Source organism: Chinchilla lanigera, unplaced genomic scaffold, assembly GCF_000276665.1.
Source record: "Chinchilla lanigera isolate Chin_1 unplaced genomic scaffold, ChiLan1.0 scaffold00056, whole genome shotgun sequence".
Classification (NCBI taxonomy): domain Eukaryota; kingdom Metazoa; phylum Chordata; class Mammalia; order Rodentia; family Chinchillidae; genus Chinchilla; species Chinchilla lanigera.
In genome coordinates, this window is record NW_004955457.1 from 13,236,231 (window position 1) to 13,250,132 (window position 13,902).

The 13,902-nt window shown below is 34.5% G+C and overlaps 1 protein-coding gene across 2 annotated transcripts in view; it reads left to right on the plus strand.

The window, feature by feature from the left end:
• The window catches only part of Hook3 (hook microtubule-tethering protein 3), a gene marked incomplete at its 5' end in the record, with an annotated part of 100,512 nt that extends 87,218 nt beyond the window's left edge, over positions 1-13,294 (plus strand). Inside the window, 2 exon segments of one of the 2 annotated variants that reach the window (XM_005397072.2) lie at positions 562-698; positions 13,088-13,294. In XM_005397072.2, the coding sequence (XP_005397129.1) occupies positions 562-698; positions 13,088-13,091 (141 nt within the window). In that variant the 3' untranslated portion in view covers positions 13,092-13,294. 2 annotated transcript variants of the gene reach the window in all.
• Between the last annotated feature and the right edge of the window lie 608 nt (positions 13,295-13,902).

Here is a 13,902-nt window from a genome sequence, read left to right on the forward strand (position 1 = left end):
CTCTGTAGTGGGCAGTTAGGAACTTTTCTTTATTTATTTGAGAACACAAGTCTACCTTGAAGCAAAGAAAAACAGCATGGAGGTATGTGTAATACCCAATATGACTTTTCATCATAAGAAATAATTATATTAGTGTTTTTCCTTTCTAAATAATACATGATTTCCAAAACCCATGTTAATCAACTACTACCAATCATTTTTATTTTTTTTCTTAGAAAACCACTTTATGCATTTAGTTTTGCAAGTGTGAGGTCCTGAGTTCGATTCCCAGTATCCCCAAAAATACATTTAATTTGAATGGGAAGTATGGGTAACGTATTCCAAAAATCTTTCCATTACCTATTGTAAATTCAGAAAAGTAGCCTTAATTTCTCCAAAAGATTGGCTGTTAATTGTTGGAACTAAATGCCACTATAAGATCTTAATCTATAATAAATAGAATTAATATTCCTAAAGTGCTTTATTATTTAATGTAGCAAATTCTGCATAGTGAAATTTTATTCTGTAAGAATGTATTCCACTATTTTTTTCATTGCTTACCCTTTTTTTTTAATGTTTCAGGGAATGACTCTGCATAAAAAAGCAGCTGAAGATAGACTAGCTAGCACTGGTTCAGGGCAGTCATTTCTAGCTCGGCAAAGACAAGCAACCAGCACAAGAAGATCTTATCCGGGGCACGTCCAGCCAGCCACAGCAAGGTAGAGAAGTCTTGCCATTAGAAATAAACAACCTGCTTTGAAGCATACTTCTGTTACATAGAACAACATTTCAGGAAACTCAGCCAGCTTATTTTTTGTTTCTCTTCTATGTCAATATTTAGCGTTTCACATTTGAGGACTTCTGTCTCTTGTATCTTTGTTTTAGTTTCTTTGTTCTTTATTTGTAGACTTTTTAGTTTCTTTTAATGTGCCAAAAATTTGTAAGTGTCTGATTAAAAGTGTTGTATAATAGTGTAATACTTTTCTTTGTATGGAAATGTCCTCTTCCCCAATGGTGTAGGCTTTGTATTGAATTAGATTTTCTGCCAATAATTGATACACGATTTATATTCTTTATTGTGCTTCTGTGTTACTGTGCTTTATAAGAATGTCTTTGTTTAAAGGGAATTAATCTTTTTATGATGTATTAATCTGTTTTCATTTGTTTTTCAAATGCACTTCGGATAACTTACATATTTACTACACAGAATGGTGGACAAGTGCACTTTTTGCGAAGACTTAAATACATTGGCAGAGGTGCTGATTAAATCTTAGCTTAAGCACCTGGCAGAATTACTTAGCTGGAAAAAAATGAGTTTATAGGAAACTAAATTGTCCTAAGATTTGGAGAACATTTTTAAAACATAAATATGTGAAATTTTATTATTTTGTGCTATTCTGTTTGCTAGCAAAAGTGAATACATTGGTGATGTTATATGGGGAGAAATTATAGAAGAAAGAAATCAGGTAGTACATTAATTTTTTCTTGCTTTGGAGTAGCTTACTAACAGAATCAGATTCTAGCCATGTGCTTACATTTATACTTACAACTTTTCTCCACAGCTAAAAGATTTATTTTTCATATACTTACGGTTATAGGAAACCGTTGTTCACTTGTGCCTCATTTGTTTTACTTTTATTCCTTCATTTAAACCTTTCCATTTCTCAGTAGTTCCTACTAAACATTTTCCTATCAGCCATTAAGATCATAAATGAATTCTATATGTGATATTATGACAGGTCTCTTAATACTTTTTCTTGGTTATATCTACTAGTCCAAGTATTTGTTACTGAATAGATTTTTTTGGGTATTTGCTTGCCTCGAAGTGCTTAGAGACCACTTATTTACATTGACGAATGACTGTCAAGAAATCATTGTAAAGCACTTTCTCTGTATAAGGTGCTATGTAAATGTGAGATCTCACTCGCTTTAAGATGAAATGCCTTTGGTCTAACTTTTTCCATATTGACTTGTATAAGTATTTGGTCCCAAATTATATTTAAGTGCCCGTCTGGCCTTTTCCTTATACCATACCACATTTCTTAAAAGCAAAACAATCCTGAAGTTAGGTCAGTTTTTTGTTTTTACATAGGTCACCTAATACGATATTTCATGCACTGGCTGTTTGGAAATTCAGGTTTCATTTAGTTCTGTGTATTAAATTACAAATAAGTAATTTAAACCAAGCTCAGTGTAACTAAGAATTTTCAGAAACTGTATGTGTTTGAATTTTAAATCCTATTTCCTCTTTTATAACAAAGTTGACTTAAAAGTATAGTGTTTTTATTTATTCTCAGAAATCATTCTTGAAGAAAGGTATTAGAACATACACAGAAATGATGCCATGTACTGTGCAGTTTTTTACATTAAGTGTGAGAATCTGAAGACAGTATGAGTATTTTTGCCCACCAAGACCATTAAAGCAGCAAGAATTAGTAACAATGGAGAGACCCAAGTGAGTAGAATGATTGTGGGGTTTTAGGCTAAGCAGATGCAGTCAGCATTGTCTGTCCGTCTGTCTGTCTGACAGTCTCCCTATGTTTCTCAGGCCAGCCTCAAACTATCCTCCTGCCTCAGTTTCCAGAGTGTCTGGAATTACAGGCATGTATCACCTTGCCTGGCTAATGCAGCAGGTTTTCACAATAAAAGATTTTTTTTTAATGTAATAGGGTTCTGAGCCCACCTTTATTTCACAGATAACATAAAGATTCAATTATTTTTAAAGCAGATTGAGATGTGAACACTAATCTTGATAAAACTTATATTATTGGGAAATTATACCTACAGAATAAGGTAGATGAAAACAAGAGACTCCAAACTACTCATTAAATGAATTGTCTATAAAGTGAGAGGCTTTAATTTTCATTCTGCACTACTGCCCATTCCTGAACTCCTGCCATACACCTACCCAGATATTTTCTAAGAGGTTGGAAAGGTGTCAAGCTTTTTAGAAGGAAGTTTTGCTTTGGATTTTCTTCATCTTCTGTGGTCTTCTGTAATTATAGTGTTTACATTTATAACTTTTACTGTCTTTACTGTGCCCTTAAAGTTTGGTTTATTATTTTCCTTACATTGAATAAATTATATTTGTAAACATTTTATGATATCTGAAGACAGGCTGGGCATGGTGGCACATGCCTGTAATCCCAGCGCTCAGCAGGCTAAGGCAGGAGGGTTGCTAGAAGTTCGAGGCCGGCCTGGGCTACAAAATAAGTTCAAGGCTAGCCTGAACTGCATAGGAAAACCCTGTCTCAAAAAGACAGAAAGAAAAAAGACATAAAATAAAAACAAAACAGGCTTGTTTAAGGAATACTATTTGAATATATTTTAGGTGTCAGGAACCCAAGAACAAGCTGGGCTAGGGACATAGCTTACTGGTAGAGCACTTCCTGCTGTGTGCAAGGTGCTAGGTTTGATCCCTGGCACCAAAAGAAAGGAAACACAAAATAAAACTTAACTGTGACAGTGGCAACACTTTTCCCTGTCCAGCTTTGAATGGGATTTATGACATTTGTTTTTCTAGTAATGATAAATAATTTGTCAAGGAGTTTGTGGTGGTGCGTGCTCTGTCTAGAAGTTCTCAGATATCAGGAGCTTGGTCTAGATGTGAACCATACTTCATATATTTTCATACACTCCTGGCATTGAGCAGCTTCCTGAAGCCACAGTGAGCTTGTACAATGGAGCTAGTCCTGGGTCAGCAGTGGAGTAAGGACACCGTAACCGTGTCAGGTGGTATAAGCGTCACACAGCCCCTGGATTCTCATTCTGAAAAGCCTCCATTCTGTTTTCCTTCTAACCAGGACAGGAAAGTCAAAGTTAATAAAGAAGAACATTAATATTTATGTTTCACAATGTGTGTTTCAGAAGTTAATAATAGGAAAAGAATCTAGTAAATACAGTTTTTCATATCTGAAATGAAAATAATTCAATTGTACATATTTTAAAAGAACTTTTAAAAATTGAATCACAGGACTGGGGATATAGCTCAGCAGCACAGCACCTGCCTGGCAAGCACAAGGTCCTGGGTTCAATTCCTATTACCAAAAAAACAGGAATTGAAAATTAAAAAAATAAATTGAATCACATCTTTTTACCATTTGTCCAGTTACTTGGTAATACAGCAACAAAGAAAAAGAAGTCTGCAAATAAAAGAACCACGCTTCAAAATTTTATCAGTAAAGAATTATTTCTATTAGATAACCTTAGCCTGGCAAAATTTGTTTAATGGGATGATTAGATTATAATAAGGATAATATTATAGTCTTAAATTTTCTTGAAGTTCTATTATTTTATTAATCTAATAAAACCTCAGTTGTACAAAATTAAGTTAAATGTTAGAAACATTGTTTTATTAATTCTCAGAAATGAAAATCCATGCTGTGCAAAGTAGAGAACTGGTAATTAAAGGATGAGTTAACCTGAAGAAAAGACAGGGTTTATTTGAGCCACTTTACTCATGTCTTTTTAGTAGTAGTTTGGTTTAGTCTTAAGATTTGAAATATTTTTGAGCAGCACAGCTCCCATTCAAGCATTTGTTATTTTAATGATAATACCATGTTTTAAACTTTAAAATATTTACACCGTGTAAAAATTATCTTATTAAAAATCTAAATTTTAAAAAAAATTCCTTAACTTTTTACATTTAATCTCACATAGCTGCTCAGACCTTGTTTTCCAGGAATGTTACAGTTATGCAGGGTTGGGAAATATGAGATTAATTGATCTGAAAACATATGCACAGCACACAGCTAGTAGAAATTAGTTAATTTATACCCATGTGGGTAAGAGTTCCTTTGATCCTAAACTGTTTGGCCTCTTGATTCTTGCTGAGGGCAAAATAAGAAAATAAAATATTATTATAGAGTATTTTGGCCCTTTTTTTTTGAGATAAGGTCTTGCTATGTAGTGAGTTCAGCCTGGCCTTGAATTCACTACATAGCCCAAGCTGGTGTCAAATTTAGAATGATAACTCCTGCCTTGGCCTCCCAAGTGCTGGGATTACAGGCATGCGCCACCATGCCCATCTGACTTTTTATCATTGTATCATGAGGGGATGTTTTTGCTCAGAAAAGGCCATTTAACTGATGCAGCTTTATACTTAACAGTGAAGGCTATGTGGTATTCTAAAGTAGGGTGAAAGAATATCCTGAACACAATAAAATGAGATAGCAAAATCCATGAAAATTATTTTATCATGGATTTTATTTTTCTTTTTTATAAATTAAAAGGGGTTTCAATAAAAGTAAACTTTTTTACTGTAGCTCAGTCAAAATGGCAACTTCTCTGGATAGTTTATTCAACCCTGTTTAGAAGTGGCTTCTGAGTTGTTTTGTTGTTGTTTTTATTCCAATTTTGGGGGATTTTGTTTTTGTTTCTTTGAGATGAGATCTCTTTGTGGTTTAGGCTGGCCTTGGAACTCATGACGATCCTCTTGCCTCTACCTCCTGAGTGCTGGGATTACAGACATGTGCCACCATGTGGCTGGCTTATAAAGAATGTTTAAAAGATTGGTATATGTTTCTTTCTTTCTTTTTTATTTTTGGTATATGTTTCCATTGAAATTTTTGAAAATGTTTTTATTGTCCAATATTAGCACAATAAAGTTCTAGAGTTTTACAAGATAGAAACCATTCTCAGAAGCCTAAAAAATGTAGAATAATTTGCTGCTGATGTGGCGAGTGTCTGTTCTTCCCTATTCCTCTGAATTATGAAAGAAGAGTAGTTAGCACCCTTTTTATAAAATGAAGGACAACACAAATATAATTGCATCCGTCTCTTTTAAGTCACTGCTGTGTTCGTGGGAAGTACACACTGATAATCCAATTCACATGCCTTATGTTTATGAATATAAAATCAAAATATATACTTAATATCTTTAAATCATAGATTCTTCCCATTGAAGCAAAATAATAGAGATGGGCCATTAATATTTTTTTTTCACCAAGAGACTTGAGCCACATTTGAGCAAGTTAATGAGTTTTGGCTCATTAAAACTTTGTGGGGTTCCAGAAATGCTTCCCTAGCAACAGGCGTGTGTATCTGTGTCTATGTGTATACACACATATATTTATGTACATGTATTTATATATTTGACATTTTTGCTGTCTCCAGTGTTTTTCTGTTTTATATTCTATAAGATTAAGTTTACATATAGTATATAAATGAAAATTGAAATTAAAGTAACAAAACTGTTAGGACAAATCCATTCTAGAGAGAGGAATGGGGACACTGGAATAAGAAGTGGCCTATTAAATATCTAGGCAGTTAAAAATACTAATACAGTGAAAACTTAACCTGTCGTAACAAATGGTTCCAAAATAATAGTTTACATAAAATCTTGACTTAATATACATTCATTTGGTAAGAATATTGAGACATCCAACTTCTAGCTGTCCTTTCCTTAAATGAGTATTAACTAACCACATAATATAACTGTATATGTTTATTAGTGCCCTGAAAATTATTTTTTTAGGAATATTATTTTCACTGTGAGACTGAAGTTATTACTGTATCTGTGAGGCTTATTTCAGGCCATTCAAGATACTATGATGAGATGAGAAAAAAAAAACTGTCATGGCTGAAAATCATGACTATCTGGATCTGCCTCTTTGTCCAATTTACACGCCATTAGTTAAATTGTGTGTCCTCCTTCATTACATGTAGTAACCCCACAAAAAGAATTATTTAAAATGAAGACAAAAATAAAATTTTTAAAGTATACTCAGCCAGGCATGGTAGTGCACACCTGTAATCCCAGCACTTGGAAGGCTGAAACAGGAGGATCCTTGGGAGTTCAAGGCCAGCTTGGGCTACAAAGTGAGCTCAAGGCCAGCCCGAACTGCATAGTGAGATCCTGTCTCAAAAAGACAAAAAAAAACCAAAACCATATATATATGTATTTTTTTTCAAAATGAGCCTTAATGTGCATGATACATACCACTAGGCTCAGAATCAAGATTAAAACAGAAGTATTCACAGCCTCAAAATTTTATAAGCAGGAGGCTGTCAAATCTACAATTATATCTACTTTAAGTTTAAAGGGAAAATTAAATATCACAAAAACAGCAACCTCCAAGAATGGAAAATATGCTGAGGCTTTAATGTTCTGTATATGAATGGAACACCTCTGAACAATCTTTACCATGTGAGAGCTCTAAACTGGCAAAATATGATAATTAGTATGGCATTTGTGTTACAAAATTAATTTTTAAAAAATGTTCTTGATGTATTTGTCAACCTATGGACAGTGAATACTATATACACATTCTATAGTGTTTATGTATCAGTATTAGAAATAAGTGTCTTAATATTTACTGTTATTTTAGTCATTTATGTGTTATTTATACTTTGCAAAATTTACAGCACTTTACTAATATTAGGTAATTATTTTCCCTTTCTACTTTTCTGTGTTATTTTCTATTAATATATTAAAGCCAGGAATTTGAAGTTCTAAATCTAGAGTTCTGTGGCTGGGCTGTGCTGCTGGGCATGAATTACTCCTGACCTGCCCCGCTGCACTTCTGTTACAATGTTACACCGTGAAACCAGGCCCTGTGAGATGCTGACACTGGAAACTTGTCTTTTGGAGTTGGATAATTAAGCTGTCTTTCAGTTAGAAGATTAGCTCAACTTTCTTTGTACTGTCTCCAAAAATATGAACTTACAGACTGTCCCTGACTTTATCAGTTTCTCCATCATTGCAAATACCCAAAGCAGGAGAAAGAAAGCCACTGTCAAATCAGAGAATCTGAAAAGTGGTGGAGGAGGTGATGGGAAAAGACAGAAACATTCTTAGTTTTATAGCTGATACATCTTTTGGATTTGGCTATTTTCCTAAATTCATACTGGACAAAATTTTCAGTTCTATTGAGAGATTTTTTAAGAGCCAGAACTTTTCTGTTTGTAACAGGAATGTATTAGAATTCAAGTTGTAGTCCAAAAGTACTGAAATATTTGTTACATAAACACAGGCATATAGTTAATTCCAAAAAACAGAGAGTTTTGCTTATGAAGATAATTGTCTTGTTTCATCTTGTTTTTAGATGAGATATGTATGTTTTTAATTGTATAAAAAGTTTTTGAATTGGGATTGGGGGAATAGATCAATGGTAGAACACTTGCTTAGCATGTGTGAGACCCTGGCTTCCATTCCCAGCAACATGCGCGCGCGCGCACACACACACACGCACACGCCATGCTATTTCCTTCCTCCCATGTTACCATGATTCCGGCCACTGTTGTACTGGTGAGTTTTGCTTAAGCCAGTCCACCTAGAAGACAGCATCAGTGAAATAGAGAAATGTCAGAGTCTGACATTTAGGGAAGAGCTCCTATTGTTTTACTTCCCAAAGTATAAAATTAAAAGTTGCACACACAGACACATAAGAACAAAATAGTTTTAAATACTTTCTAATTAATTGTTGAATGAATCAATGTCAAAAAGTCTTTTAACTTTCACTGGCTTCTTGTTAATCTAGATAAGAATAAATTATAAACCAATTCGGTACCACTAGCAACATGTGACAGTTAAAATGCATTAAATCATGTTAAAACTTTAGTCCTCATCACACACCCGCTTTTGAGTGTTCTGTAGTCACTCACGAACAGTACATACCATGGGGGAGCAGCACAGATACAGGACATTCCCACCATTGCAGAAAGCGCTGTTTGACAGCACTGTGATACACAGGAGAGGATGCAAACAAAGGCAGTCAGTCAATTTGTGACAAGCCATAGTTTAGCACCTAGTTGAAGAAGGCTTTTTTCTTACAAAAACAAATACCAGCCCTTTTAAAGGACCTGGAACTTGAACTCACAGGCAAGCTACTCTGGCCTTGAACTTACAGTGAGCCTCCTGCCTCCTGCCTCAATCTGTTATCCCACGTGCTGGGATAACAGATGACCCCTGTGATGCCCAGCCAAATAATTTTTGGTCATAGCCTCCTGCTCTTAATAACTTGGATCATGAATCAAATTAAGTTTTATCTATAAACCAAACATTTACTAACAGACTATGATTTAACTAGTTGAAAACATTTAAAAATACCTATTATAAATTTACTTGGCCTGTTCCTAAAATGTTGAATGTAGCTAAAATGATCTACAGTATACTAATATATCTTTGAAAAATTTTTGGTGAAATCAAGTGATTGTGTGTGTGTATTCACATGTACGTATAAGGATCTAATCCAGCACCTCACACATGCTAGGCAGGCATTCTACTAATCATAATTCTTTGGAGTAAGCTTGCTACTTGGTTAAAAATATCCTGTTAGGAAGTCATGAGACTTTCCTCTTCCTTTTTAAAGTTCTGTAATCGGACAACAGAATTGATCCAGTAGTGTCAAACTCCAAATATGTTGAAATTATTACTGTATTCCAAATATAAGTGAATGAATATGTTAGTTCATTTTATTATTTCCCTGGTGGCCTGATTTAATAAGTGTTCTGCAAAGACTCATTCTAGTTAAGGAAAACTTTCTTTATGCTTGAAATTTTAAAAAACCTTTTAATATAGATACAGGAGATGACTGTACACCCCAATGATTTGGGACCTTTTAATTTTTTAACAATAGTCTTTTGGTTTTTATTAGCCTTACTTATGATTCAAATGCACTAAAATGTCATTGCTGTCACAGATTTTGCTGTTTACAGATTCTGTATAATTGATAATGCTTTGGACTCTAGAAAATAATTTCTAGGTTTATCTTATTTTGCAATTTTCCATGTATCAACAGTTGCCCCCCATTTATAACACCCAGTTTTTTATTATATAATAAATGGTGAAATTCAAATATTTAATAATTTACCTTATTTTGATTTCTGAATTTAAAATATCAAAAATTTAGGCATATATAGTGGAATTATTTCCCTGTAGTATTTATGTAACTTTTCAGATGAGCTGGAAAGCACCTTGGTACAATGGAGTTGGAGTTGTGTTGATTACAGTCCCAGCTCTAAAGCCTTACTATACTCATGTCTTGAGTATTACTGATTGTTCTGTGAATTTTTAATTTCATTCTCCACTTTTCATTTTAGCCTTTGCAGAAGTTATTGCTAAGTACATTCTTATTTTCTATTGACTATTGAATTTATAATTCTACAAATTTATTCTATGTTATTATAATCCAAAAATGATGTCCACTCAGGACTCTGAATTCCTCACTTCACAAATGAAAATACAGTATGGATCTAGCAACATTGTACGTAATAGAGCCCAAGCATTTTTCCAACTGTTCACCAACAACTTACTATGTATTGAAATTGGTGTATTTCTCAACCATTTTTCTGAGATGAATGACCTGTTAGAGAGTGTCAGCAAAAAAATTATAACTAAAATCACAAATACATAAAGTCCAAGAAGCCATCAAAAGATGGATTTTTTAGTGTTTTTTTTTTAAATATTGGATTTACTTTTGGTATTTTTTCATTTTAATTTGATGATTGTCAATTTGTTATGGTACTATATGTATGTGTTTATATGTATGCATATAATATATGTATATGTATATGAAGAATAAAGTTAAGATTTGGTCAAACTATATTTTCCCATTCAAGTACAAAAAAATGTTTTCAAGGCTGCAAAAAGTGTACAGTTGTTAAACAAGTTGTAAATAAAGACTTGTATAAAAATTTCACTTTGAGTTTTGTTTCCTTCTGCTCTTAAACTGTAATAAACACACTAAATAATTGATTATATTCTGCCTCCTCCCTTTGATACTTACCGTAGTGTCCTATCAATTTAAAAATTTATGTCACTGATTAATTATAAGTCAGGAATCTTCTTAAGAGTTCTTCCCCCAGTACCTGTGGCAGGTTTTTAATTGATTTAAGCCACTACTTAATGTGTATAAATTGATTTAGCCAGAGTTCTTAGGAAGAGAAGTTAAACATGACTTTTTCTCGCTTAGAATTATATTAAGCTGGGGTGTATGGGGCTGGGGATTTAGCTCAGTGGCACAGCGCCTGCCTGGCAAGCTCGAGGTCATGAGTTCAATTCCTGGTACCGGAAAAAAAACAAAAAAAAATTGGGACATATGACTAATTTTGTCATCAAGGCATGTAAACATAGGCCTATCAGACCCACATTTATTCTTTAGTATATTTCTATTGAATTATTTTAATTTTATGAGTTTTAATAAATAATGACGTTTTAATAAATAATGACTTTTTAATAGGAAAAAATCTCAAGAAGTATTGAGTGTTTTAATAGTGAATTCTTGTAAGGAAGCCTCAAAATTTTTAACATTGACTGTGTTTTGGTGTACTAGCTCTAACAAACCAAAGTCTTTAAAAAAAATAATAACCACAAATTCTTATATGAACTACAAGTAACAATAATGCTTTACAAAAAAAATCTACTTCAGTTGTCACACCTGAGGCAGTCTGCACATGTGACAACAGCACATTCCATACACATGTATCACTTACACTGCCAGTACATGTATTGCTTTCCTGGCCTTTTTGTAGGATGTACTTCACATCTCAGTTGTCTTGCTGTTTTGTCAGAAGGTTCTTATACAGTGTGTGGTTAACGAGAACATAACATACCAGAATACTAAATTCTTAGTATGTATTGTGCATTTAAAATAAATATCAACATTTTCTCATCAGCTATTGCTTACAAAATGTAAAAGATAACATCAGAAATAAATCCTTATGAATTACAGTGAAAATGCCAGTGGAACTCTACCATAAAAATAAGCTTTGCTTGAGCTGTCACACCCAAGGAGTCTTTACACATGGCAACTGTATGTTCCATGCACATGTCTTTTACACTGATAGCACATGTGCTTCGCTTTTCTTTCCTATGTGGCAGTCTTGTCACCTCTCATCTTTCTGATTTGTCAGGAGCTTCCTACTATATTGTACAGCATAGGCTTAGTAGGGAAATAAGATATCAATAAAATAAAATATCAAATGTGTGATGAGTGCTTAGAATAGATGTCAGCACTTTCACGTCAGCTGTTTGCTTGCTTAAAAAACCTAAAAGATAGCAAATAAACCTATGTGAGCTACAGAGTAGATAGAAACAAAGTCTACCAGAGAAATAAGCTTTGCTTCAACTGTCACACCCAAGGCAGTCTTCATACATGACAACTGCATGTTCTATGTACAAGTATTGCTTACACTGATACCACTTTTCATTCTCCTGTCCTTTTCTGTAGGGCACAGTTGATATCTTTTTTTTCTATTGTCATAGTAGGTCTCCCTGTTCACCTGTCAGCTCACCAATATGGTCCATAATTTTTTTTTTTTTGCATTGTTCCTTGGGCAGAAACCTTTTGTTTTTCCCCTGCTGTAAATGATCTCTTATGAGTTCCAGTCCCAATTTTCTAAGAAAATTTACCCATGATATTTTGTACTTATTTTCTTTGTAAACTATCAAGCTGTGCTACACATGTCTAGGATTGAGTAAAACAGCATTGGCCAGTGCTTTGTGTTTTGAGTGACATCATAGTTGCTCAACAACATCTACTCTTTTGGTTTTGTTGTGGAAAGTTTGCATCCCAGGCTTCCGTTTTGTCAGTTTCCCTTTCAGTATTTGCATCGTGGTACAATGTTGACATGAGCAGTTGCAGTTTGTCTTTCTTTGCCATGTACAAGGCCAATGTATCCTTCTGAAATCCAGTGATAGTACTATACAGTTCTTTGTTTTGAAATTGCAACATTTCATTTGTAATTTCTGATTGTTCCTGCATACAGTTCCTGTGCTGTTCAACTTGTGCCCTGTTAGCAGATGTAACATCGTTGGAAACCAGTAAACCAGTTGTCAAATACCACATTCTGATTAGTTTGGGTGATAGGTAGAACAACTGTTCACAACATCATTTGGTTTATTACTGTATGAATAAGGGCTGAGTTTCAGGATAAATTTCTAAATTGAAAGCATAAAAGCTTTCACATCTAGAAGGGCATAATTTGTATGCCATATTTTAAACAATTTTGGGAACATACTGTCTGAAGCTACAGTGAGCATGAAATGCTGCAAGATGTTCACAATAGTCGTGTATTCAGATGTGAAAATTGCTTGACATAATCCACAAATCTCTTCAACCACAAGTGGATAGCAGGCAGATTATCAGTTCTTTTTCTTTCTTGGCAGGTGATTTTGTCATCAAACCTCAGGCAATTCTGAAGAAAACCAAATGTCCTCAGAGTCGTCGTTATTCTACAGACCTGAAGTTCACAGCGATTGCATTTCCATAAATCTTTTACATTCCTGCAGTGACCTTGAGAAAGTCCTGTCAGGTGTAGCAAACCTGTGAATGCTTTCAGTTCAGCTAGTGAGAATAAATACATTTTTAATATGGCTGTTGGCACATATAGAATGTTTTACTTATATTTCATCATCTGAGTATTTTACATGTTAAAGCATTTCACTGTTACAATTTCCAACATTCATTGCCAGTGCTGACATTGCATCCAACAGGTTTCACCCCTGGCAAAATTCTCACCATAGATAGATAGATAGGCTTTTTGAGACAGGATCAGGCGGGCCTTGGGCACATTTTGTAGCCCAGGCTGGTCTTGAACTTGCAATGATCCTCCTGCCTCAGCCTCCTGAGTGCTGGGATTCCAGATGTGCACCACCACGCCCAGTGATTCTCATTATATTTTTATGCCTAGTTGTAACATTGGGACCCAGGAAGGATCTGAAGCAAGAATTGAAGCCCACAGGGAGAACTGAGAATTCAGTGAAGGAGAAGGAGATGACAGGGAGTGCTTCCTTCCTCAGCATGGACTCACTACATGAGAGGAGTGGCTCAAACCTGCAGATGAATGATGACTGCTGGCAACCTGAGAGGCCTCCATGGAGGAACAGCAGTGGAAGGGAGCAGTGAATATAGCAGACTAGTGGCTGGTGAGTTATTGCAGTTCAGACATCCCCGAGGAGAGAGCAGTTGCCCAGGAGCCATC